Source organism: Scomber scombrus, chromosome 3 (genome assembly GCF_963691925.1).
Source record: "Scomber scombrus chromosome 3, fScoSco1.1, whole genome shotgun sequence".
NCBI lineage: Eukaryota > Metazoa > Chordata > Actinopteri > Scombriformes > Scombridae > Scomber > Scomber scombrus.
In genome coordinates, this window is record NC_084972.1 from 2,043,443 (window position 1) to 2,070,171 (window position 26,729).

The window sequence follows — 26,729 nt, forward strand, 5'->3', positions numbered from 1 at the left end:
AGAGCCATGGTCACATTTATGGGAAATACATCAGATTCAGATAAACATTATTTCAATTCTAATTGAATTCACCATTGTCTCAATGAGAAACTGGACTTTACCGAATGTCAGAGCAGGAAAAGCCCAGGTGTTAATAATCATATTAGGTATAGGCTGCCAGTGAGACAGCATGAACAGTGTTAAAGCCCCAAAACCCATAAATGTTTCACCCATACATTTCTCAGGATTCATGCAACTCCATTTCAGCTGAGAGATGTCTGATAGAGATAACTGGAATACATTGTTTGTTTGTTTGTTGTTTACTGGAGTTGACAGTTGACAGGAATCTCACCGTTTCAGCAGGAAGAAAAATCTGAAATGAATTCTGTTCAAATGAGATTACAGAAACCAACAATTTCAATCAAAGCTGCCAAAAAACGAACGATGCAGTTTTAAGCCTGAAAACTACTCGGGAGCGACATGCGCTGTACAAGCTAGAACCACCACTGATTGATAACCATGACTGTGCCTGCAATCCCTCCCTGTGTGCTATGTATTTTCAGACATTAAACTTTTTTTTTTGTTTAAATACTGTGTGGTGTATTATGTGCTCAGCTGTCTTTGACTTTGAGTGATGTATAAATAAGTGAGGGGACATTGCACCTGTCAATGATGATGATGATTCCTGATGTTCGCACTCAGCCAAAGATCATTTATGAGGGAAGACGTTCCACTCTGTAACACTACTGAACCATCAGAGTGGACTGATTGGTTCTGTTGTTACAACAACTCCAACGGAGTGAAACGTCTTCTCTTTAAGTAGATCATGTCAATTTTAGGAGTTGCTAGGGCTGGGCAATATGGCCAAACAACTTCTTTTTTTTTCAAGCTTGGGGGCAATGCAGGGTCCTTTCTTTTTTAGACAGATGAGCAAGATTAATAAAGACTTGCAACACTTACAAGGCTGTCATCATTATGCAAAAAAAACACAAATTATCCCACACAGACAAGGCAGAAAAATGTCCTCACTAATTGATCTGTTGCTGTTGGTTAGCTAGCATTAGTGACCCAACAGGAAGGGAGGCGCAGACTAAAAGAAAGTATAATCTGCAAACTGTAGCAGATATCATCTACTGTTAGTTTTGTTGGTGTGTATGTTTGTTTGTTTTTAACTAAAAATAACCTTTTTGTCCATGTTATAATAACTCACAATTTAGATATTTTACAAATCATGCAAAAAATGACTGATAGAAATATGAACTATGAGGATAAGATGTAGCCTTCCCACCAATAATTTTCCCATTGTCCCTTAAGAGTCACTGACTCTCATGCATTTGTCATTTATAACCAAGAGTAACCAAGAAATTGTCTATCATCAGCATCAACATTTGATTCAATTAAAAACCTCACTGCTTCCTCATCCTTCCTAATCCTCTCCTCCCTCCATCTTGCCTCTCCTTGTCTCCTCGCATCCCTCCATTGATTTAAACAAGTTGCTATCTCCTCTGGATGGATTAACAGGCCCAAACCCTGATAGTGATTAAAAGAAAAGCAATCGCTCATCCTTAATTCAGATAAGGGGCCAACAGTTGGCATGGCAAGGGAAGGTAGGGGGGATGAGCGATAGCCTCTGTGTAAAGTTACCACGGCAACCACCTACAAGGGGATAAAGGGCACTGGGGAGTGTTTGTGCATGTTAGTGTGTGTGTGTGTGTGTGTGTGTGTGTGTGTGTGTGTGTGTGTGTGAGTGTGTGTGTGTGTGTGTGTGTGTGTGTGTGTGTGTGTGTGTGTGTGTGTGTGTGTGTGTGCGTAACCATTTAAAGGTTTCACAATATAGTTTAAGATATACATTATCATCAGAGCATCCTCCATATCTCTTTATTTCTCTCTCCCTCACACACACACACACACACACACATACACACACACACACACACACACACAGTGCTGAGGCCAAACGCTAAGCTTAACAACAGGAACATACTTCAAAGTGTTCACAGTCTCTGTTTGACCAGGACAGCTGCGGTGTCTTTGATGAAGCAGGGTCGCGGGTTATTTGGTTTCTCCTCTGTCATTTGTGTTATCAGAGCAAATATGCACAGAGAATTCAAGGGTTTCACAGCAATAATGTGTGCGTGTACTGGATTATCAACCGCAGCACATGTCCTACCCCATGTTGTTTACCTTTCATGAACAGCATGCTGGGAGAGAATTTACACAGACAGACACAGAATGAGCAAAAAATAAAAATAACCGCAGGCTTACAAAGCTGTGGAGAATCGCAGGTAATAACAGCCTTATATGTTTGCAATAGTGTCACTCTGACAAATGGGAATGCTGCTGAAAAAATGTAAACAAAAAGGCGAAGGCTATAGAACTGCATCTCTGCTGTAGATTTCATTTTAGTTGCCAACTAGGAACTGTTGTAAGCGGTGTGTGAACGGAGCTTCAGCGATCTCAAAGTCCTGTACACTTTTTCTTTCTTTGTGTTATGAATTTTTTTTCATCTTTAAATGCGTGTCACATGAAAAAGCATATTTCAGTACGTCCTCCAAACTAAACGACACCATATGTCATTTCTCATTGTCCTGCCCTGATAGTTGTGGCTCAGCAACAGCAGTGTCCCTGTTCCACAGAACATACTGTCAACCATTTTTAACCTCCTGAGATCTGAGCTTTTATTTGGTATGCATTTTTAATCTCTCCTAGATATTTGGGATCAGTAGGACCTGATAAGTACAAAAACTAAGCATTGTCTTTGAACAGGAAGTCGTTTTTGAAAAAAAATAATGTCCTCATATGGGGACAATAGGTTTATTTTACTGTATAACATAATTAATTCACCAGTGTATAAAACTGTTTATTTCCTTATATTTATACTATAGCTTTGCATGAATGACAATAAAGCCCCAATTTCTTCAAATGAGTACTTCCTGATTAGCAGTGTCGTAGCTTGATGCTATTGCTAAAATTTGTAAAATGTGTATCTCAGCATATAACATAAAAACGTTATATATAAGGATAAATGAACACGTTTCAACCATAAAATTTGAACAGGTTTTACACCTTCTCCATTTTTATCTGAGGATTGACTTAGCCAAGATGCCTGTCATCTCGTTTTTACACTGATGAATGTATTGTGCTTTTGCTGCCACTAGGTGGCACAAAAAAGTGTGTACAAACGAGGACGACAGGTCAAAATTAAGTACAATGAAATATAAGGTTCAGCAAACCCAAAATGTAATGTCCCATATGAGGACGCAGGGTTGCAGGAGGATATAAGGACTATTTCTTCAGTAGAAAGCAGTTCCTCTGTTTGTGGTAGAAAGATGTTGCTGCTGGAGTGAGTTTTTTTGTGATTTGAATGAACTGATCCCCTTAATTGATTATTGAAATCATCTTTCTATCGATTCAACGACTGAATGGTTCAGCACTCACAATGCTTTACAGTGCATTGTCTCCAACCTATTGTGACCAGTTAGAGGCTTTCAGTGGCTGCCGTCTCCACCACAGCCCTAATGGATAAAACCCATCTGATAAAAAGGAAAGAACACCCACTCTCTTCTTCCCTCACTACATATCCGCTGTGTTGGCCTGCAATTCAATTTGTCTGTTGGCTCCAGCCACCATTACCGCCAAAGGCACATTCATCAAAAGAGATGCGCCTCAGTTTTTGACCCCACTGCTTTTTATGTCATGTGTGCAGTTTGTTACAGAACAATCATCTCATTTGCTGCTCTGAGGCGGTCACAGGCCTGTTTGAACTAATGCCTCCACCAACATGCATGTAGGTTTGTCACACAAACAACCACTTGACTGACATGTGTTGTGTACAAAACTATATATGTACTACACTATCTTAAAATAAGTCTTATCTTAACTAGTCATTGTATCTGTTATGGCTATTATTATTCTAATACTATAAACTAATTATTATATGACTATAAGCTCATTAAACAAATGACAAAGTGACACTCAACTATTAAATAGCAACTTTTTCTCTCTGAGCGTCCTGAGCTCCCAGTGAGCAGCAAATTACACAAAGAAAAAAGGGCACAGCTGTTCTGATAGCTGACTTGCTGTCAGTCATCAGAATAAACTCGCTTTTAAATTTCCCCCGGGGGTCCGAGCTGCTGTCAGGATTCAAGACAACAACCAAAAAGCCCACTGAGTGAGCTACCGTCTCTCTGTGTGAGTGTAAGTCTCAGTTTGATGGTAAAAACATGTGTGAAAAAAACAGGTGTGTTTCCATCCACCTGCTTTTACTTTTACTTGGAAAAGTCAGGATATTACTGTCACTTTACTCGCAAAGGTTTTATGGCACTTACTTAATGAGCATAGTTATCATTAACTCAAGTCAAATGTTATCTTTTCTCTGTGTGTGTGTGTGTGTGTGTGTGTGTGTGTGTGTGTGTGTGTGTGTGTGTGTGTGTGTGTGTGTGTGTGTGTGTGTGTGTGTGTGTGTGTGTGTGTGTGTGTGTGTGTGTGTCTGTGTGTCTGTGTGTGTGTGTGTGTGTGTTGGAGGAGCTCCGCCCCACCCTCAGTCAAACCCCTGACACAGAGGCTGCAGCACGGCCATAAATTACACCAATGCTGTATTTTATGATCCATTTATCTCACTCTCTGGTTTCTTGCAATTACTGATAAAAGAACAGACCTTATAAATACACCAGGTTCTTCCACATTTAGAACAGGTGATGATTCAGAGCTGGGCTTCAGGGGACATCCATAATTGTAATGGGCACATATAGCATGAACCTTAAAATTGGTTCATTTGGTCCAGACTGCAGATCAGGGGCAATTAGGATCAGACCTTTAGGGGGGCTCAGCTCATGATGAGAAGTTGACATACAATGCCCTGCAAGTGTTTAAACCCCCTGCTACATAACTCATTTCACTGGATAATGTAAATTACAACAAGAAATATTAATACATAGTAGAGTGGCCTACTGTAGTGTATGATAATAATGGTTCAGAATAAACAATCACAGATTTCTACAGAGAAGACTTAAAAAGATACTTAGAAGACTTAGAAGATAGTTAATGAACCCTGAGGGAAAGACAATATTAATGACAGAACTATCCAAAGTAAGTAAAAGATAAAGTTACAACAAAGCAGATAAAAGGTGAAAAGGACACATTCATACTAACAGATTCTAGAGCACTCTATAATCTTTCATTCACACTATGGAACTATATAATCAGACTCAGCGTACTTCTTCTTCTTCTCTGTTCACTACCAAGGTTAAAGGTGCATGCCGCCACCTACAAATCGGATATGACCTTATGACCAACACTTGACATCAGAGCCGTTGTCATTAAACTGTTCAAATGAAATCATTTGAACCTGTAGCATAATTGTTTGTCCCATCTCTGACAGACGGGCTTGCAAAATAATTCAAGTGGTATAAAATCATTTTAAGGGGAAAACATACAATAATTATTTATTTATTTATTTTTAAGGCGTGCTGAAATCGAAAGGGTCGAAAATCACCATTGCTGCAGAACACCACACAAAATATTTAATAGTCATATAACTGGCAAAATGATTTGATGACACACCAAACGACTTGTTGGAATGTAGACTTTTTGCTTGTGGGAAAGTAAACTTACACTTTGATCAGCCATATTTGCATTTCTCTCGGGTATGAGACGTTCAGCATCTGGCTCATTGTGCGTGGGCCAGACACCAGTCGCTCCACTAATGAAGGCAGCAACATGTTGCTTTCAAACAGTTTGGGAGATGGGGGGGCTCTCCATCTGGCTCTTCTTCAAAAGCATCTGACCTGAGCTACAGGCGGCACACGATAACAGCGGGAGGGGGGGGGACAAATCCCATTCCAGCTGCCTTAACCTGCATCTGTACTCGACTGGTTCAGGGCGGGGTCATCTCCGGGTTTCACACGTGTGCTTCGTTAGCCTGCTCCGTAGCGCTGATGTCAAGACACACACATAATATAAGCTTGTGTGGCAAAGGATGTTTCAGCATCTTGTTTGGTGGCAGGGATTTCATAGCTAGAATGTGGCTTTAAAGGATTAGTTCAAACAGTATGTTGTCTGTTCACTATAAGCCTAAGCCTGTCAAAAGATGTGTGACACACACATAAAAATATATTTGTACAGAAGTTACCGAACATCATATTATCTTTTGACTCAACAAGCCATCTGTCAGTTATTTCACAAGGTTTTTTACATACTGTGTGTTAGGGAATTTTCCATAACTAATAAGCACTGGGTCAAACTAGGCTTTGCGGTCATAGCAAGGCCACACCAAATATTGGGTTTAGACAGTGTCTCCCCTTGAGATAGTGGTAAGCAGTGAGCCTGCTCCTTTTGGGGAAAACAGGAGGCATTCTGATAGTGTTGCTATAGCAGCCGAGGTCAGATATGTCTTTGACTGTTTTTTCCTGAACGGGGTAAAGGTAACTGTAGTCAGAGGTTTGATATAGTGTTGGATGTAGGACAAAGGTCCTGAGTGAGGTCTAAGCAATGTTTTGTCTATAGACGAGTACACTACATTCTGTATATTGTAGATGTGTTGGATCTGCCCATATTTGGGCATGGCTCAACCTGTGGCATTATCTGTGTGGTTTAAAGTCTATCCCCGGAGGAGAGAAACTTCAGAATTGAAGGGAGCATCAGAACATAACGTGTACTGATCATTCATTCATTTCTCCTTGATCAAGTAAATAAACCTTTTCAATACAAGACATCCTGGACTCCTGTCTACTCTCTCCACTGATGTATGGGCTGCGTAATTAAAATCTCTATCACTGTGGAATTATCTCATTTTGAGTTCAAGGAACAGCAGCTGAAGCCTTGAACATCGTTGCCATCTCCACTCCCAGCGTAAGCACTGTTTTAGATATACCTTCTGTGAGATTGCTTATTTAAGTGTAGCTTGGTACTGTTGGATTTTAATTGGCGGTTATTAGCCACAGAGTGCAGCTCCTGTGCCAAGAAGCCAATATTTACTCTCAGCACTGATAACTAGAAAACAAATGGCTCATTTAGTGGAGATGTATTTGTTTCGGGCCTCGCTTCCATCCTGCCTCCTTCTAATCACCCCCCACTATTTTAACAGTCATCCTTCTCTTTTTCCAGTTCACGCTTTCTTCCATTCCCCAATCCTATTCCTGTCTTATGTCTATTCTCTATCCTCTCTTTCTCTCTCTCTATAATCACATCTCTGCTGTTCTGCTTGGACCTGAGGTCGATCCCGGGAGCCTTAACACTCTGAAAATGAGATACTCACCCTGACTCTCATTACCTTGGGCTTTCTGACTCATCTGACTGTTCTGGTCACTGCCTTCTATCTATCCAAAGATACTGCTACTCCTCATTCTTTTTACTGAATCATTTCTTACCTGAGGTGTGGTCTTTGTACGTTTTTAGTAAGAAATGAATTAATATCTTCTCAAGCTTTGGACATATTTGTCATACCTATACTGGTATTCCTCACAGCTTGTTTATTTTGGTGATGATTGGTGCAATATCTGAACTAATAATCGTTTGCTCTATCATTTCTATTCTAGCAGGCAGAATAGAAATTCTGCCAGCTAGAATACGCAGCACACTGCTGCGTATGTGTGAACAAGTTGGGGGCCAGCATTGTTGCCTGTTGCTTACACATACAGTATATGTGACTCCAGCACTCAGCACAGTATTTTCAGCACTGTCATTCACATAGCAACATATGAACTGCTGAGGGACATAGGACTACCTGCTGCTGTGGGTTTTCATAGTCTGGTCATTTGCCATCATCACCTCTGACCTCTGAAAGCAGGACAGTAACACTAGCTCAACCCCTTCTCTTTATGATGCAGGACAAATACTAACCTCATGTGGGACTGTCTCATCCACTGTCAGGGAGACGCCACACTTGAACATTACTTGGACTACATTAGTTGTTTTCTAACATTATATTTCAATTTTACAAGAGAGGAGGTTTCTAGGATGAGAATGCACATCTGGTTAACTTTCTCCTCTTCAATAAAGGGAGTGCACAGTCATTTCTCCCACACAGTGTGTTCAGTCTCCCACACATTGAGATTTATTGCCTATGTTAGAAAGATTTTCTAAGAAGCTTTCACTTTACAAGTGGAGTATAAACTTCATAGCTAAGGTCCTTCCAAATGCTGACTGCTGTTAAACCAATTTTATTACTTTTTACTGTAAGAAAAACAGTGTAAAGCCTTTTCTGTCTCAACAGGGAGCTATGTGAAATCTGAAAAAAAAGACCCAGCCAGGGTCTCAAGACATAGGCACTGTTTTCAAAAAATATGTCTAAAACTGTTTTATCTTCTGTTAGAATAGAATAGAATAGACTTACAACAAAATGTGCTGTGCCACGCCTGAATATAAAAAATATAAAATAGAAAGTAATAAATACAAAAACACAGACACACAATCATTCAAAATCAATAAATATATATTTTTAAAAGCATTTAAAAGCAGCTGGAAAGCAGTATTGCACAAATTGTCCCATTATTCCACACTTGAGTTAGGATGTTATAACATATAATAATAATAATAATAATAATAAATGATGAAAGATGGAGAAATTTGCTCCATGAAAAGTTGGTGTAGTATTATCATAGTTCAGATTTTTTTTACAAGGATGATTTATCTTTAGATATTAGTTTATTAGTTATTATTCTGGGAGCTATTCTTTTAGAAAATCCTACAATGTTCCCAGCTCAGTGAAATAACAGTGACATCATGGCCATTAGTCAACTAACTGAGAGAAACAGATATCTCTAACCAGAAAACAGCTAAATGTGTCAGAGGACACAGGTGAACTAACCAACCATGAGCAGCTGCTGTCAGACTCTCTGTGTCCATGCTGGAAAGACAGAGAGTTCGGTGGAGTTTTGACAGTTACTAGAAGCTAACATTACTGTTTGTCAGTTCTGAATATCTTGTTAATCTCTGAATATAGCACAGTTATCAGCAGGTCCATGTGCTATGTTCACTGCCACAGAAAAGGAATACATCTGTTGTTCATGTAAAGCTATGTGTGAAAGACACACACTGAGACCACGGTTAGCCAGTGCTCTGCTATTTGTACTTTGTACCTACATGGATAGGGAGGGGTCCAGGAAGAACTAAAGTGTCAAGCAGACACATACAAGCTCATATTAAGAAAAAAAGGTTGTTTCTATACACTATGGGCCTGATTTATTAAGATCCCAAATAGTAGGTATTAAATTGCGTGCACGGTGCAATAGATTGCGCGTTTCGTTTGCGTGCGTTTTGCGGGTGATCTACTAAGAATAACTGCGTGAATGAAAACAGTAAAAAAAATGAGTATATAGTGATTGTGCACAAGAAGTGACGATTCTAAGCATACTCAAAGATAGGAGTAGTATTGATTGAGTGCAGTGTTGATGTATTATATAAAGCTAACAGCAGCAAATAAGTGTACAGCAAAAAAAGGACGTTTTAGAAAAATATAATCAAAAATACTTTCCTGTCTCCTTATATAAGCATTTAATTTATGGTAGATAAGTACAAATTTCCCCTACGATCAGGCTGATATGGCTCACAATATTCCATAACTGTTGGATGGATCCAGACAGAAAGAAAAGCTTTCACATAGCCACATGTATGAGGACTTATACATGAAAATAGCATATATAAAAATGATAACTCATTCAGGATTGCAAAGCAGAATCACAAATGCAGAGTAACAGCCACGACATCTCCAACAAGACCTCCCATTATCCCTTCCCCCACGTCTCCTCTCAGTGCTCTATTAGAACAGACAGCAGTGGATTTCTCAGCTTACACCTCATTAACACTGAGTGGTTACTCCAGAAATGGCAATTGTCCATCACAAGACTGACATGGAAAAAGGTTTTTAGGTTATATTAGGAAACATACTGAATGACCAGAAAATAGAAACAGCTGTAGGATGAAATGCATGTGTTTCTAATATTTTGTCCACTTCATTTAAATATATGGGTTGGGAAAATGTTAGAACACACCTTTTGATGAAATGATGATTTCATAAGAATACAAATCATAAACAGAAACCTTGAACTATGGATGTTTTTGAAGACAGAGTTTGAACCATAGAGGTGTGAAGTGAGATTAACTATTTCAGGCACATCTGGTTCCAGAGTAAAAATATTATTCATTTTTCCCATAGACAATGTTATATGACTCATAGTTTCAGCACTTCTACAGCTTGGATCAGTGTGAGACTATCCATCTTAAATCATAAGTACAAAATATGAACAAGTATGTTAGAAAATATCTGGTTATTTGATCAAATGTCACTGAGCTAAAGATTCAGAAAACTGAATTTTCAATATGTAGCATGAATAATCAGCTGTGGCCCTGCTTCTCCATAGCAACGGTGGCCAAAGATCATGGGTACTATGGTCTTCTTAGCTGGCCGTAATGCCGAAATGACAGACAAAACTTGATTTTTTAGAAATTGCTTTGAAATAATTTAAACTGTTGATCATAATATAAATCTATAAGATCATTACGTTACGGTCTCTATGTTCAGTAACATTAAAAGAACTATTTGAAATGGGAATATAGAACATATTTACAGGGACTGACCCCCACTGGGCCGCAGATGTGCATTATTATTTATGACACATCACCTGTGGTGGCCACACACTGATTAGCAGCCCGTGGTTATACAAACATCTTGCATGCAGGGTGTTTGTAATCTTGGGTAATCTTTATTGGAACACGTTTCAGAGCAGCTCTTACCTGGAGAGATAGTCTCTCTGCTCAGAGAACCTTGATCACAATGTAAACTTCCATTTTCCTAGTCCAGACTGTCTCTCCACCCACATTCCATACTGTACATGGACTATATCAGGAAGGAAACCAAGCAGACCCAGCTGCCCTTGCAGGAGTCTAAAATGGCAGTTGAGTTCAAATGAGACATCACCACCACCAGAGTCACCAATGTGCCAAACAAGGTATTGTAAGGCACAAACCCATGACCTAAGCACTCGATGCCACCAAGGCTTAGCTGCTCCTGCCTGACACTCTGGTTAGCTTTAATGTGTGGAAGGCCACCAGGTCTGCCAGACTGCAAGGCTAGTTTTAAATAAAAAGAAGACTCAGAGACATTGATCGAGACAGTGAGAGGTGGTGCCTCACCATCCAGAGCAAGGCTATGGTCCTGCTAGTCGCCATCACTTGCTCTTTCATCAGCTTAGCTACAGGCCAGGACACCTGCTGCACCTCAGCAACTAGGCGGGAGCCACCCTACTCTAACTGTTTGGCCAGCTGGTGCTGAAACAAGGCTCTGGCAAGCATGGCATCCATCATTTACATATTCCTGGTTTGGTAGCTCGGCTTCTCCAAGACTGACTTGGTGACATCAAGGCCCATTCACCAGATCCAGCTCCTACTACTGCCCCAACCGGGTGGAATTAGGGTGCTGGGCAGTAAATGGGGTTGTCTCTGTAGCCAGGGAGGACATTGCCAACCCTTTCCTGACAGCCACACCCAGGGTATGATGTGATTGAGACTGTATCTCCACTTGGTCTTTCCAAACCACTACTCTCGGCTGCTTCGCCTCTCTCTGTGCTCCCTAACTCTAGCTAGCAGGATAAAACAATTCATGCAGGAGGCTGGGTGCTGGCTGGCCATGTGTGCATGGCACGACTGCCACAACCTCTGATGAGGTCAGATTTCACAGGACACAATGGCTATGCAAGCAGACTGGCAAATCTGATGCCCCAAGCTGCCATGCTTTCATCAGCCTGTGTAGGAAAGACAATACAGTGATCCAGAGAAGGGACAATAGACCAGCTCTCCTACTCACTAGGTAAATAGACAACACTGACGTCACAACACGCACTAAACTCAAATGCTCTCAAGATACAGATGTCTAACTGATGACCATGGAAATCAATGTTAACTTGAGAGGTCACACATGCATGGTGGTAATATGCTCACAGTCTCCCATGGAGGTCAGTCCCTGTACATATGGAATAAATATTGTGGAAAGATAATAGTACTCAAAATTGTATTCTCAATTACATCTATTTCTTGTGTCAGACAGCTGAATGAGCAGGATTGCTACGTGTTATACATGCAAAAAGTAACTCTTGTACTGCTGCACATCGCCATTTTTTGATTGCAAAGTTGTCAAAAAACATCGACATCAGTAGAGGTTAATGGCAACACCTGTATTGAGTTATTGGCTATATTGACATCTATATTCTCAAACAGTCTCTCCTGGATGGCATTCATGGTGTTGCATTCAGCTGTAAACACAAAAAGTGACAGAAACAGTTGTGTAACAAAAGCAAAAAAAAGAGAGCTACATAGAGGACTTCAGACCCTGCTTACTTTCTCACCTGGCCAATCATGGTGTGAAGTGGGTGTAAATGTTGTGAAGTGGTTCGACCATCTGATAAGCACTTCTGATGTAGTATACTGGTGCCTTTAGTATGCACATACTGTGAGAAAGCCTCCTTCAGCCAATGTTGGAATGAAAAAGTGAAGGGAATAGAGAAGATAAAAGGAGCTCTGACAGTGAGCACTTTCTGCAGTGATGGACTGAGTTCTGACAAATGACTGACTGAGTACCTGCAGGCCAGCCTCCAGCTGCCAACGACTGGACACCTTTATTACCACATCAATCTGCTTTTACAGCCCAGCTCACTGCCTTGTTATTAGCATTGCACTCTGCATATATTAATAACTCATTTACCATCCAACAGTGCCATTGATGCAATACCTGGCACTTTAATAGTGGATCCTCTATGTTTAGAAGCCTCTCCTATTGTTCTTCCCCCATGCTCAGACTGTTTATCTACATTCAGTTTGCCACACAACCTGAAAAGCCTCCACACACATCTGATTGTTCTCCCTCTGAGATGTATTGGGTTTCTTTTGCATTTTCATTTATGGTTTCTTTAGGAAACAGTTGCTTAAAGCCTTATTTATCTTATACATGTCCTTTATGCAACCCCTCAGTTCAGCCTCTGTCTGACAGAGGCTATTTTAGCGCCTATCCTTTTACAAACCTACTTCCCAATAAGCCCACTCTGATCTGATTTGCCAGCTTCATGAAGCTGCCCCTCGGCACGGTTATGGTAGATCTCAAAGCTACATAAACAAACAACAGTAGTAGGATTTTACTTCATTTTCTCGTTCTTTCCTTGAAATGTTAACTTCTCAAATACATCCGTACATATTCATGTACATATCTGAATTACATGACTGGACAATATAAGCAACACATGGAAAAACCTTAGCAAAAACCTTAGCAACCAAGACTATAGAATGGATGGTCATTTGTGGGCATGTGCAACAACCTAATGCACAAGAAGAAAATATATTGCAATGTTATCTTCCCCCAAAAAAAGCATTCAGAGCAGATTGAAGCTCTGGCTTTTGACTTGCAATGAGAATTTATGCAAAAGTTAACCTCAAGTTTTGGAACTTTGACCATATTTTACACTCACAGAAATCTGGGAACACAATCCACGTTATGTGTAATAATGGTATCTAAAATGCAGCCAAAGCTTTAACAGTCTCAGTTAAATAAGTGGAGTGTATATTATCGTGTTGGTAGTTGTGTGTAGGTTAATAACTGGTGTTTTGTCTCATGGAAACATGAGACAAGAAACTTGGTACTGTGACTAAGGTTTTCACTTCCTTACTTCTTGCAGCAGAGTGGCAGCCCAGCTTCAATGAACTGGTGCTGCTTCCAAGAATGGAAATGTAATCAGTGATACCGACATTTAAATGACATTCACCTGACACACCAGAAAGAAGGAAAGACGGAGATTAAACGTGGTTTTTTTTGGGCCACTTTAGGAAAAGTCATCAAATTTCAAGAAAAAGACATTTGGGGTGTTTTTACAGCTGTCACAGCTGTGACCCGAACCGTATCCAAGGGTTAATCAGTTCAAACCAACCAGTTATTATTAGTCCAGAAAAGTATTTTCGCTTGTATGGTCGTCAACAACAAAAAAACAAGCTGATCAGAGTGTCGATCAAAAACTGACCATAAAAATGGCAGCAAGTGAATGAGCCTCACAGGGTCGTTGTAAGTGGACTTGAATGAAATAAGTCTTAAAATGAACCTGCCCCCAGCCACCACTATCACAGCTTCTAATATATACACTGACAGTGATGTCAGCTGGATGGATATGTCAGCCACCACTGATTGGTCAGGGCAGACTAACAACCCCTCACCCATGGAAAATGAAGTTAAAGTAAATGACAATTCAGTTTGACTGGTGGAGTAATTTGGAGTAATGGTTTAACATCTACCTTGATCTGCTCCACATATATAAAGGACACGCCTGAAGTGATATTTTCAAAAGAGGAAAGATGAACAGAGACAGACAACAATCCAAACTGTGAGTTTCCTATCACTAGAGATGAGGACTGACCTGGCAGGCGTTATAGAGGAGCTGATGCTCAAACTTCTTGATTCCCAGGATCTGCTGAAACATCTCGTAGAGTTGGTCTTTGCTGAGGATGAGCTCAGAGGCGGCGCTGGCTGTCATTCTCTGTTGATGTTTCCTGGGGTCCTCTTCACCACGGTAGATGGTGTCAAACTTGGCGATCCACGAGCTCAGCACCGTCTCTTTGCTCAGGCCGTCAATCTCAGGTAGACTGCGCACCCGCTTCTCTATGTGCTTCTTAAAAACCTCCCGAGAGTCGCTGGCTGAGCAGCCGCCGCTCTGCACCATCCGAGACACACGGTCACTTCTCAGGAAGACCTGCAGTCAACAGAGGGATTGGTAGAGCAGTTTTATTTTTGTATACTTGGTGAGGACTGGTGAGGACTGTATTGGTTGTGCATTATATGTATTTTTCCCTCTTAGTCTTTTTCCTTCCTCTTCCTTTACTTTTTCCTTTTCCTTTTCAGTACATCCGGTGTATGACTCACCTCGATGCAACATGCAGTGTCCTATTTTGACTTTTTGGAAACTACTTTTGTGTCTGTGTGCATGATTCCATGATTTTTTTTTACAGTGTTTACCTCAAAAAATGATATTACAATAAATTGTAAAAAAAGCAGGAAAGTCTTTTTTGTGTCTAATTGTTCTAAACTGTACACCAAAGAGAATAAACCTTTTCATGACCAGGCAGCGTCTGTTTGTGGGGATTCATCCCATCCACTCTCTCAGCCATACAGATACCCCAAAATCAGAACCAATAAAGCCAAAAACTAATTTGTTCCCATGGTTATAACCCAATTAAATAAGTAGAGGTAGTGTCTTCCTTCTGTCTTTCTGTCTTTCTTTCTTTCTTTCTTTCTTTCTTTCTTTCTTTCTTTCTTTCTTTCTTTCTTTCTTTCTTTCTTTCTTTCTTTCTTTCTTTCTTTTAAAATTTATGCTTGAGCTGTGATGGCATTGCGATGCTGCTATGGATGATTTGGATTGATGGTTTGTCTGGTGATTTTTAATGAGTCTCTGTGCTGTACAACAAATTGCCTCTTGGAGGACATTAAAGTTTTTTAAGTCTAAGTCTAAGAATATGGTCATGACACCAGAATAAAACAGACTTTGGGATATGACTTTTCTTCATTCACAAAAACAGTAGTTAATTTCTGTAAGCATGGCTGTCCCAGTTTCGGAAGAACAACAATCTTTGAGAAACAGATGATGATACACTCATAAATAGACCTTTGATCCACTGGTCTGAAAGTTTGATTGCACTTAAACGATATAATGACCAAAAAGTGACAGTTTTGCACCACTGAATGGACTGATCATGTTGTCCTGGTCAGCCAAAAAATGTGCTGGACCCCAGTTAACCCCCCATTTCTCCTCGTCTCTGTGCAGTACCAGTTTTCTATGCTAGAAACTACTTCTGTATTTGCTGTGTGGTAATCTGATTAAACACAGGAATATGCTACATACTGTACCAAACTGTTTAGTATTACTGTTTAGTTACAGTAAGTATTATGTGCGTATCCAAAGCCTGATATATCGTATTCCTCTGTGTCACAGAGCTCCATTGTTGTCCACAATCTATTAAAACAGATCAGTGAGCCACACTGACATGTTCCTTCATCACCATGAACACACACACTGCAGTTTATTTTGACTCAGTCTCAAACACACACTGTCCTGCTGCCAGAAACACTCACTAGAGCAGAAAATGTGGATTAATCCACCACTGAAGTTGAATAGCTGAGTCTTTTTAAAATAAAGGTCTTTATTAGGAACAAATGGGTTTGGGTTAGCGTAGACAGGGTTTAGTAAAGCATTGAGAGACAGATAAAATAATTGCTTTTGATGGGATTTGTTGACAGTTAGAAAAGTATGGAATAAAGCCAGTCTTATCTTTTAATTAAAACAGTATTCTCCTCACAGGTCCTCTACACAGTGACTTCTTGATTTTTCACCAATTAAGAGGGAAGAAAAGTTGAATTTGAATCACAAACATTTTAGAGTTGAGTGAAAGCTGACTTATATTTGATAGACTGGATACAAGCGTGTGATTGATAGGTGGTAAATCCCCATCATCCATTGCCAACACTGCCAAGCATTTACTAACCTTTGTTTTTTTTCTATCTTTCTATTTCTGTCTGCTCCCCTATCTCTCTCTCTCCCTTCTCTGTCTGCCTCCCTCAGTTTCAGCCTGAAGCTAAAGCTGGACTGAGAGCTTTAGGTTTTAATTGAATTGGATAACCTGTGCCACCAGCTTCATCTGTTAAATATCACACTGTTCTCATTTGGCTTGCTTGTTGCTGCCACATGAACTGATAAGGAAGTGCCAGTCAAATGTGTCAGCAGCACTGACTAAACCTTGTTTTGCTAAACTCCCCCGAATCCCCAAATGTCCTCCTTTGCAACACTTTTACTTGGATAAAGCTTTTATGAACATAATGCACAGTGCAGCAGAGGTGATTAGTGTTAAAAGACTGAGCCTGAGCCTATTTATCTTGCTTCTATCCTGTCCCAACCTTTTCTACATGGCTATACTATATTAAGTGGTGCAAATACCTACAACTCAGTATTTGTATAACAGTAACATGATGAAACTATAACAATGAGCACTTAAACAAAGCATCTCATTTTTGTGATTTCAGATTTTAGAAAATGTTAGTACATTTTAACATAGTTTAACGTATCTGACAGGTTTACAGTGCATACAGGAAACTGCTCATCAAACAGTTCAGTTCATATTTATTATTGATTATTATAGATCCAATTTGAAGCCGCTGCTTTTCTGCTTTGTTTTCAATCCCTTCATTTATAGTCATATATAGTCACTTCATGTCTTAGCCAGGCAGGCAGGTCAGAGATTGTTGTTTTCAGAAGTTGGGCTACAAAGCAATGCTATTAATTTGCATGTGAGTTGTACTATGCATGTTTTAGAACAATTTTTATGTGGACAAAAACTGTTTGATTTTAAATTATTTGAACTTGTTTGCTTGTATGTTCACAGGTTTTCAATACAGGCCAGCAAACATATGTATATGAATGGATAAAGAGCAGTATCAGTGTTCCAGGGATGTAAGAATCATGACAGGATATTTTGAGCCTCATGTCACAAAGTTTGAAAAGATCATATTAATAGATTTGCTCACTCTTTCTCTTTTATTAGGGATAATATAAGTCTCAGTTTGGGATTACAGTTCCTATTATGCTTTGGGTAATAAAAGCAGAAAGGAATGTCACTATGGTGTCAGTGGCTATATCCAAAATCACTCCTTTATACACTCATTCACAACTCCCTCTATGATAGACACTGAGCAGTTAGTATTTTATAGTCAGCAGCAAATCAAGATATCACACACTAACCAAACATTATAATTTTGCTCCACCATCACCATCACAGCATCATTGTTAATTGTCGCATAATGGTCATTTTAACATCTACAAAATGTGGAGCATTGCATTGCGGGATTGTTAACAGAAAGTAATATTTATGCCATGGGACACTACATTTTCGTTCCATTGTGGAATTTTTGAGGATACTATATAGGTCTGGGGATCGTTTGATTGAAGGTGCATTTCATGTCTGTGTGTGGAGTTGACACAGTGTGTTGATTGATGCAAACAGTGTTGCAACAAGTTCATTTTCTGTGGGAGGACATAAAGAAACATAATCGTGATAACAGTGAAATATTCTGTCCAGTGAATAATAAATAATAATCTCCATCATATTATCTGTGTGAATGTGGAGAAGAGGAGTTTAGTTTTTTGGATATTAAATTGAACCGCCGTTTTAACTGAGACAACGATCTGACCACACTCCATTTAGTAGCTCTTCTGAGGCTTTTGATCTTATCACAAGAGCTTCATCAGCAGACAGAGTTTGCCAAGTTTTCATGTCTCCAGAAAAAGCTACTAAATGCTTTGTGGTAGACTTGTTTTCTCAATTGCTGTTTACAAGCCAATATATGGGTCAATGGTATTTGTTGTCCATGTGGAATATGGCAAAAATGTCTAAGTGGTGTAACCATAAAAACTTTGTACTAAATAATTCAACTTGCTTCAAAACACTAAATTCTCAATAAAACACCATATCAACTATTTTGGCATGATCTTACATTATAACTTTTTATGTTAAACAAATGAATTATTACATTTTAATTATTAAATTTAATCTGGGGACTCGTGTCAAACAGGAAACATTTACATTTTTTAAATGAAGTCATTATTAGTATTAGTCCACTTAAATACACTGTAGGTGATAAAATATTTTATATGTATCATTCTTTTGTGGTTATACCATTTGACATTTTCAGGAGCATTTAGTCTTACTTTTGGTAAAAATGGTGCAAATGTCATTTCAAATGATATAAAACCAACAAAAATACTAAATGTATATTTTAACAAACCTGATGCTGCTTTTAAGACTATTTCTAAGATCATTTTGAATTGCTCAACTTACCAACCCTTATTTGTCACTGACCCATATATGTAAGAAATCCTTTAAGTCCTTTAACAGAGAAACAATTCAAGAATGACTGTTAAAAAAATTACTATTATATGATCAAAATCTCCAGTACAGCTACCAAAGTCCAAGTCAAAATTGAACTTATTTTAAGAGACTTTTAAGGAAAAAAGAATTCAAATTACAGCTTGATTGTCTTCATTTGACCCTCTCTTGAGTCACTGTTTGTCCACTCTGGGCTACTGAAGAAAAATGCAACTTTCTTATTTTCATTATTCACTCATTAAAACATACTTCTGAATATTGTATCCCATTTCTGCCAAGTCAGTTCTATTAGATGTCACTAAATTCTACACACTGCACCTTTAACACAATACTAATTTTCAATGATGCTGTATGACCGTTATCCTTGTCTCTGCTCTTAGTCTCTTTACCGAGCATAATTATTGTGTGTCCACAGTAATACAGCAGCAGAACTAATGTCCTGGCCTTTGCCTTGTTATTATTGGCTTCTTGTAGTGCCAGCGATCCAAGAAGTGAAACTTGTTCTGCTCAGTGTGAGTCACACCAGGTGAACAGTGGAGTAGGGACAGCAGTGAGGATCTTGCCTCTTCTTTCTACACATTTTATTTCCTTATTCTATTCTGGGTGGATCAAGCCAACTGAATCCTGGCCATTTGGGAGCACATTATTAAGACTGCCCTGAGGAGCTCAGCGCATGCTCTGCATCATTTATCAGAGCAAGACAAGTTATCTCCGCTGAGGTTTGGGATACTTTTCACCCCATTATTAGTTTCCCCGCTTGGACAGATTCATTTTAAATAAGAGAAGGCTCAGTGAGGGAAAGTGAACAGCTTGCAAAAGTTAGAATAGACAGTTTCAGAGGGCAGTTACAGCTACAAAAGGCTTGGAAAAACTAAACAGTATTTAATTAATATGTAATGAATATGCAAGCAATTTAAATGATTCCTATGGGAGAGGAACAATAAGTACATTTAATATATGAAGGTCTATTGAGCATACTGGTAGTAGAGTGAATAACCTGTGTAGAAGAGGGTTCACACTCCCAGACTCACCTCGTAGTAGCTCTGGACAGCATTGATGAACGCCTCATCTGCCACAATCTGAGTTTCTCCATTGAGGAACTGCTGGAAACGCTCTTTGACTGTCTGCAGATGCTGCTTACTGATCTGAGAAAGAAGACAGGACATATTGTAGTTAATGCAAATGACAACATACATTTTAAAAAGGTGCTTTAAAATCAAAAGAAAACAACATGCCTTTATTAATTATCAATCAATCAATCAAACTTTATTTATACAGCACCTTTCATACAGGCTAGTGTAGTGTAGTAGTGCTTTACAGTTGATTGACAAGCTGATAATGAGATAGAACAAGTGACAACATAAAGAAAAGGAATAAAAATGATGAGAGAACAAAAACAAAAAACTAATTAAAAGACAAAAACTGACACCAATACATGCAAGAGAAAATAAGGACGATAACAATGTTGACAAACATTTTAATAAATAAGAAAAAGAAAAATAAGAGACGATAAGAGTTTTAAAAGTTAGAGTAAAAAACTAGGTTAAAATAGATTAAAAAGACAAAATAAAAGTAAAATGAAATAAAAGCTGGACTAAAACTAGATTAAAAAAGATATTAACCCTTACATACTGTTCATATTCTACACCCCAACTTTGACCCGGTCTAAGAATCCTCTCATAAAAAGTGTCTACACCAAATGTAGAACCACAGATGTGTTTAGAAAGCATCAATAGTTGATCTGACTGATCAATAAATGTGATTAAACCTTGATTCATGTTTCAGAGAGCAGAGAGAGTGTATTTTTTAGCTTTTACACCACTAAACATCTCCTATCACACAATATCATGTCCTATTTTACCTAAGACATGAAAATATAACATAGTAATAATGATGTTAATGTATTTAATGTAAAGTGAAAATGACAAGAACTTTATGGAAGTGTGGGGTTTATTGTAGAACCATTAGAGCCATCAGTCTTCACTGCTACATGATAAAAAGAAATCCTTATTAAAACTATGAACTATTCATTTCACTATAACACATGTCAATAGATACGGAGATAATTTGACTCAGAACAGCCTGAATGGACAAAAATGTGTAGCATCTATACAAAGTAAAAGACATTTATGGTGTTTTTACAGCCGTTAAATGTCAAAACAGGTCAAACAGTATGTAAGGGTTAAAAGACAAAATAAAGATGAATAAAATCGAGAAAAGAATAAAACGTATAGAATGATAACAATAAAATAGTGTAAAATAAAGTCAAACTAAATACTAAAACATCAAAACAAATACAATAAAATAGAATAAAAAGACTATAAACAATTCTTAATCAAAAGCCCATCAAACTAATACTAATACTGTAGCACTTTGAGTTGTGCTTGCAATTAAATAAATGTTGTTCCTATCTCTCTTTCTTTCTTATATATATTTATACTTCATGCCCACTTCAAAATCAAGTATCCATTCCCCTGGAGGTATGTCTGCTTGTGTAGACATGAATCAGTTTGTAACTGTAAGTAACTGTTTGCATCCAAATATAATGCAAAAATAATGCTGACTAAACATGGAGACATATGGAAGATTTGCTAGATATTTTGAAAACCATAGATGAGTAAATCAACATGGGAAATCATTTTGGTGCCTTTAATTGCAGAAATGGCAAAACCCCTGTTAGCTCAGATATTAGCTATGTAGTGATGCTATTAGCTATGTAGTGATGCTATTAGCTATCTAGTGATGCTATTTAGCTATCTAGTGATGCTATTAGCTATCTAGTGATGTTATTAGCTATCTAGTGATGTTATTAGCTATGTAGTGATGTTATTAGCTATCTAGTGATGCTATTAGCTATCTAGTGATGTTATTAGCTATCTAGTGATGTTATTAGCTATGTAGTGATGTTATTAGCTATCTAGTGATGTTATTAGCTATCTAGTGATGCTATTAGCTATCTAGTGATGTTATTAGCTATCTAGTGATGTTATTAGCTATCTAGTGATGCTATTTAGCTATCTAGTGATGCTATTAGCTATCTAGTGATGTTATTAGCTATCTAGTGATGCTATTTAGCTATCTAGTGATGCTATTAGCTATCTAGTGATGTTATTAGCTATCTAGTGATGCTATTTAGCTATCTAGTGATGTTATTAGCTATCTAGTGATGTTATTAGCTATCTAGTGATGCTATTTAGCTATCTAGTGATGCTATTAGCTATCTAGTGATGCTATTAGCTATCTAGTGATGCTATTAGCTATCTAGTGATACGTTGAGAGGCTGCAGGTTCTAATGAGGAGGTGGATAGCTTTGCAAAGATGGAATGAACATGCTGGAATATTTCATCCTCTCGTTTAAATGACATGTATATGTTCTACTGAGTCATCATCCTTCAACAGACACAATAGAACATTACAATGAAATGACCAATAAGAGGCTGCCTCCCTGCCAGGAGACTCCACACCCACTGGCCAGCTCCCATTCGCAGCCGTGGTAACGGTTACCATGGCCACTGCAGCAGAGGAAGCAGTATGAGATTACAGTTTCCTTAATGGGGGTCAAAGTTCACAGTTCAGATGAACGAAAGGAGAGCCAGCTGTGTGCTGCTGTTAATCCATCAGTGTATGAAATATGACTAAAGATGAGGTCAGATGGAAATATGTACAGTAGACCTCTACTGTGGGGGGGTCCAAACTGTTTCAGGGGAGGTGAATAGATGTGAAAAACATATGGCATTAGTTATTACGTTACTATTAAAGGAGACCATGTAGAATAACCTGAATGTGTGTGATTTGGTTAGAGAGATAGTTAAGACATAAAGTAGTTTTGTGGAATTTAAGTGTTTTTCTCACTTTCTCACTTTTTTATGTATTTGGTAGGGGCGTCTTCGAAAACCCGACGATATTTCTCGTCAAAGTGAATTTTGTCTCGCGAAGCTATAATTAAGGGGCGCACCAAAAAAAGAAGAAGAGACAATCGGTTTTCTATCGATCATTTGCACGTCATGTCTTCTTTTTATAATGTCACGTGTGGATCATTAACTTTGTTGTAGATTCTACCTGCTGAGAAGATCTCAGTCAGAAGTATGAGATGAGGAGAGGAGAGGAGCAGCTGTAAGTTAACCTCAGGTCTCTACACTGAGAGCCTGAAGTAGGAGGAGCAGGGAATCTAGCGCAGCTATGGAAGCCTAATGATGACAAAAGTAAAATGAGTCACACTACCAAATTATAACACAATTTATATGTTGTTCTACTTGTGTATTTATGTGATACAGGATTTGTTCAATTTACTTTTATTTCTGTGTTTTTTTTATTAGCAATATGTTATAATTTGTGATAATTGGATTTTTTAATTTAATTTATATTTATATATTACAATTTGTTTCTACTCTTTATAATTTACTTCTTGTTATTTGTGATTGTATCTAACTTTTGTATTTATGGTTGTTATTTCCATAAATACCAACATTATCTATCTATAAAATATCTATATGGGGAAACCTTTTACAGTGCTGCATACTGCATATGATAATTATATATTTAGAAAGTAGAAAAAAGTGATTCATTACAAGCTGATTAGTTCAAACATTTCAATTGAATTTCCATTTTGTGAATTTCAAATAAAAGAACAGTCATGTATTTCCTCATTGAAGTTTTCTCAATAATATAGTTAAAATCTCGTCTCGTCTCGATCTCATGAACCTAATATCGTGTCTCGTCTCGTCTCGTCGAATTGAGCAAAACAAAGCAAGTAAACTGAAGGGGGGGAGTGGGCACCTTTTTCCAGGCTTTGTCTGAGGGGAGGCCCACAGTCTCAGACTTTGAGAAACTCTGCAGTAGACGAATAGACTGTGAGTCAGTCTGTTGTCTCACTAGGTTTGACTTTCTACTGATGATCTCAGTTGCAGATTCATCACAGCTGACCTCAGGTTCATGCAAGAACTTTCATTTTTTAAAGCTGCAAAGGAAGGATTCTGTTGGCATAGGTGTAGGTGCACACCATAAAAACCATGATGTTCATTATTAAAGTCAATCTTGTCTGTCTCCTTTTATAACAGACATCATTTAAAAACCTAATGCATTTTTAAAAACTGCACTATGGTTAAGATTTACTGAGATGAAGTTAAAAAAAAAAGGTAGTAAATTGATTTTTTTTTTCTTTTCTATTAAATTAAAACATTGTTTCTAGTTCAAAAATAAACTCTCCATTGGTCAAGGTCAGGGAAAAGACATCATCACTAGCGTTGAATTTTGACTCCTTATACTCTCATTCACTCTCTCCAACTACCTCCCTGAGACATTGTGTGCCATTATATCTATATGTACATCTGTTATTACTTCTAGGAGACACTCAGATGTTGCTTGTAGGGAAATATTAATACAGTCATTTTAAATGTTTGAACAAATGATGAATAATGTTGTTTGAGGACAGTCTTGATTTTGTTAACACCTGCAAGCTTGGAGCCTCAGTACTGGAGGAGTAGTAGACCAGAAATGTGTTCACATATTGATTGACAGCTGTGAGCTCCCACCCCTGACTTTGGCCTTCTCTGATTGGTTAGAAGTTGTACTGCACTGCTGCCAGTTTATAACACCTCTCCATATTAAGATATGCCTTTGAGCACATTTCAACTACAAGTTACAACTTATTAGCAGAGAGTGTTATAAAAGAGAGAAAAGATTAAAAAATCAGAAGCATTCTCTTTCTGCTTTGCTGCACTACTGTACACAAACATGCACACAACAAGATGATGAAGGGGGACACCACTGGTTCTCAAACTGAGGCCCAGGGCTTCTCTAACTGCTGGGATCATATCCAAAATATACATGCTTTACAAATGACCTCAGCTTTTGTGAATTGTGATTTGGGGGCTGTAATTAATGTCAAACTCCCGCTGTGGTTAACATCAGCTATCTCCATCTAATCACATATGTTTGTGCAATAGTGAGACTATATAGACTCCTCTGCTCTTTGCATGCTCAAAGAGATGCAAAGAAACATTTAAAATGCAATGCTTAACTGTTTGTTAAAACATTCAACTGTAATATACAAAATATGTTTCACTGGAATGAGGATTTTAATACAGAAACAAAATTAGAATGCAGCTGGTTTAAGTTACTTTTAACCTTCTGGCAAACATCAACAAATATCATAGTATTAACTTTCTTTACAGGTGGCTGATAGAAAGAAGAAACTCAGCAGATGTAAGGTTTCAACAATCATGTTGGCCTGAAACAATCACATCAACTGCTGATATGACTGTGTTTGTTAGCACTTGTTCTGCCAATGTTTGATAAAGTTCATAGTAACCACCTGTGTCATTGTTCTGTGGACTTTAAATGTGTTTTTCAGGAGAATGCTTCTTGTTGAGGGAATTTGTTCCCTGGTAGCAGCCTTACAATGACCATATCTGTCCAATATAAGACAGGATTTGGTGAACCTTCAACAGAACATATTACTTCACATCAGTCATTAAATCAACACTGCCTGTTTTCTGCTGTAATATAAAAAACATCAGATCAGACTCAGTACTGGCAAAAAGTCAATATTAAAGGACTCAGATCAGACCTAATCTTATCTTTGAACAATGGCTGAAAGGACCATGTGTAATGTGAAAGTCACACATGTGACTCTGCAGTTCCCATCAGCTTTATGGATTGTTATAGTATTTTCAGCCCACAGCGTTACTGTTTTGGTTCTCTGTACACTCTCTCATTTACATATTTCCAGAGAAACCAACTGTACGCAGTAGCAAACAAGGAAAGTTTTACAAATATAAAACCTCCATGGATCAAAACACAGACATCTCTTTTACAATGGTGTCGGTCTAAAGGGAAAATGCTTTTTGGGCCATAGGGGGATTTTTCAATGCAATACCGCAAGTGACCACTAGGAGAAATCAACTGAGTGGTGGCGCCCTATCTAAATTATAATACATTAATAGGCTAGAAACAATATTCCAAAAGAATTTTGCTCTACTAGATGGCTACACGTTTGTGTAATGCAGTTGCCATTTTAATAATCATTCATAACAGCTTTAATGCTACCTAGTCAGCTCTGGCTAGCAGCTACGCTAGACAAATATCAACCTTTAAAAACTACAACTTCCTGTTTAAATAAACATTTACTTGGTTGTATTGTGCCTTCAGAGTTTATCTTTCCTGCAGGAAGTTTGGGTATGGAGTTCTGATTGTAATGTTTCGATTTACAGTTTTAGCTGATATATTTTGAATATTTAGCTCACTTTTCTCATTTAGCTCATTTTTCTCACATTTGAGACAGAAATTAATGTAAAGCAATATGTTACATATAATTGTTAAAAATGTATGTATATATAAAAACTTTATCTAAATCAAAATGTTAAATCTCAATCGAAATATTAAATCGAAATCAAAATGTTAAATCAAAATCGAAATATTAAATCTAAACGTTAAATCTAAACCTAAATGTTAAATCTATATTTAAATATTAAATATAAATCTTAATGTTAAATCTAAATGTTAAATCTAAATCTAAATATTAAATCTAAATGTTAAATCTAAATCTAAATGTTTAATCTAAATCTAAATATTAAATCTAAATGTTAAATCTAAATACTAAATCTATTTCTAAATATTAAACCTAAATGTTAAATCTAAATCTAAATATTAAATCTAAATCTAAATATTAAATCTAAATATTAAATCTAAATCTAAATATTAAATCTAAATGTTGAATCTAAATATTAAATATTAAATCTAAATATTAAATCTAAATCTTAATGTTCAATCTAAACATCAAATGTAAATCTAAATGTTAAATTTAAATGTCAAATCTAAATGTTTAATCTAAATATTAAATCTAAATCTAA

General features: G+C 37.7%; 1 protein-coding gene across 1 annotated transcript in view; it reads right to left on the reverse strand.

The window, feature by feature from the left end:
• cadpsa (Ca2+-dependent activator protein for secretion a) overlaps positions 1-26,729 on the reverse strand; it is a 191,930-nt gene that overhangs the window by 131,705 nt on the left and 33,496 nt on the right. Inside the window, 2 exon segments of the mRNA XM_062416079.1 lie at positions 14,367-14,699; positions 19,911-20,024. Coding sequence (XP_062272063.1) covers positions 14,367-14,699; positions 19,911-20,024 — 447 coding nt within the window.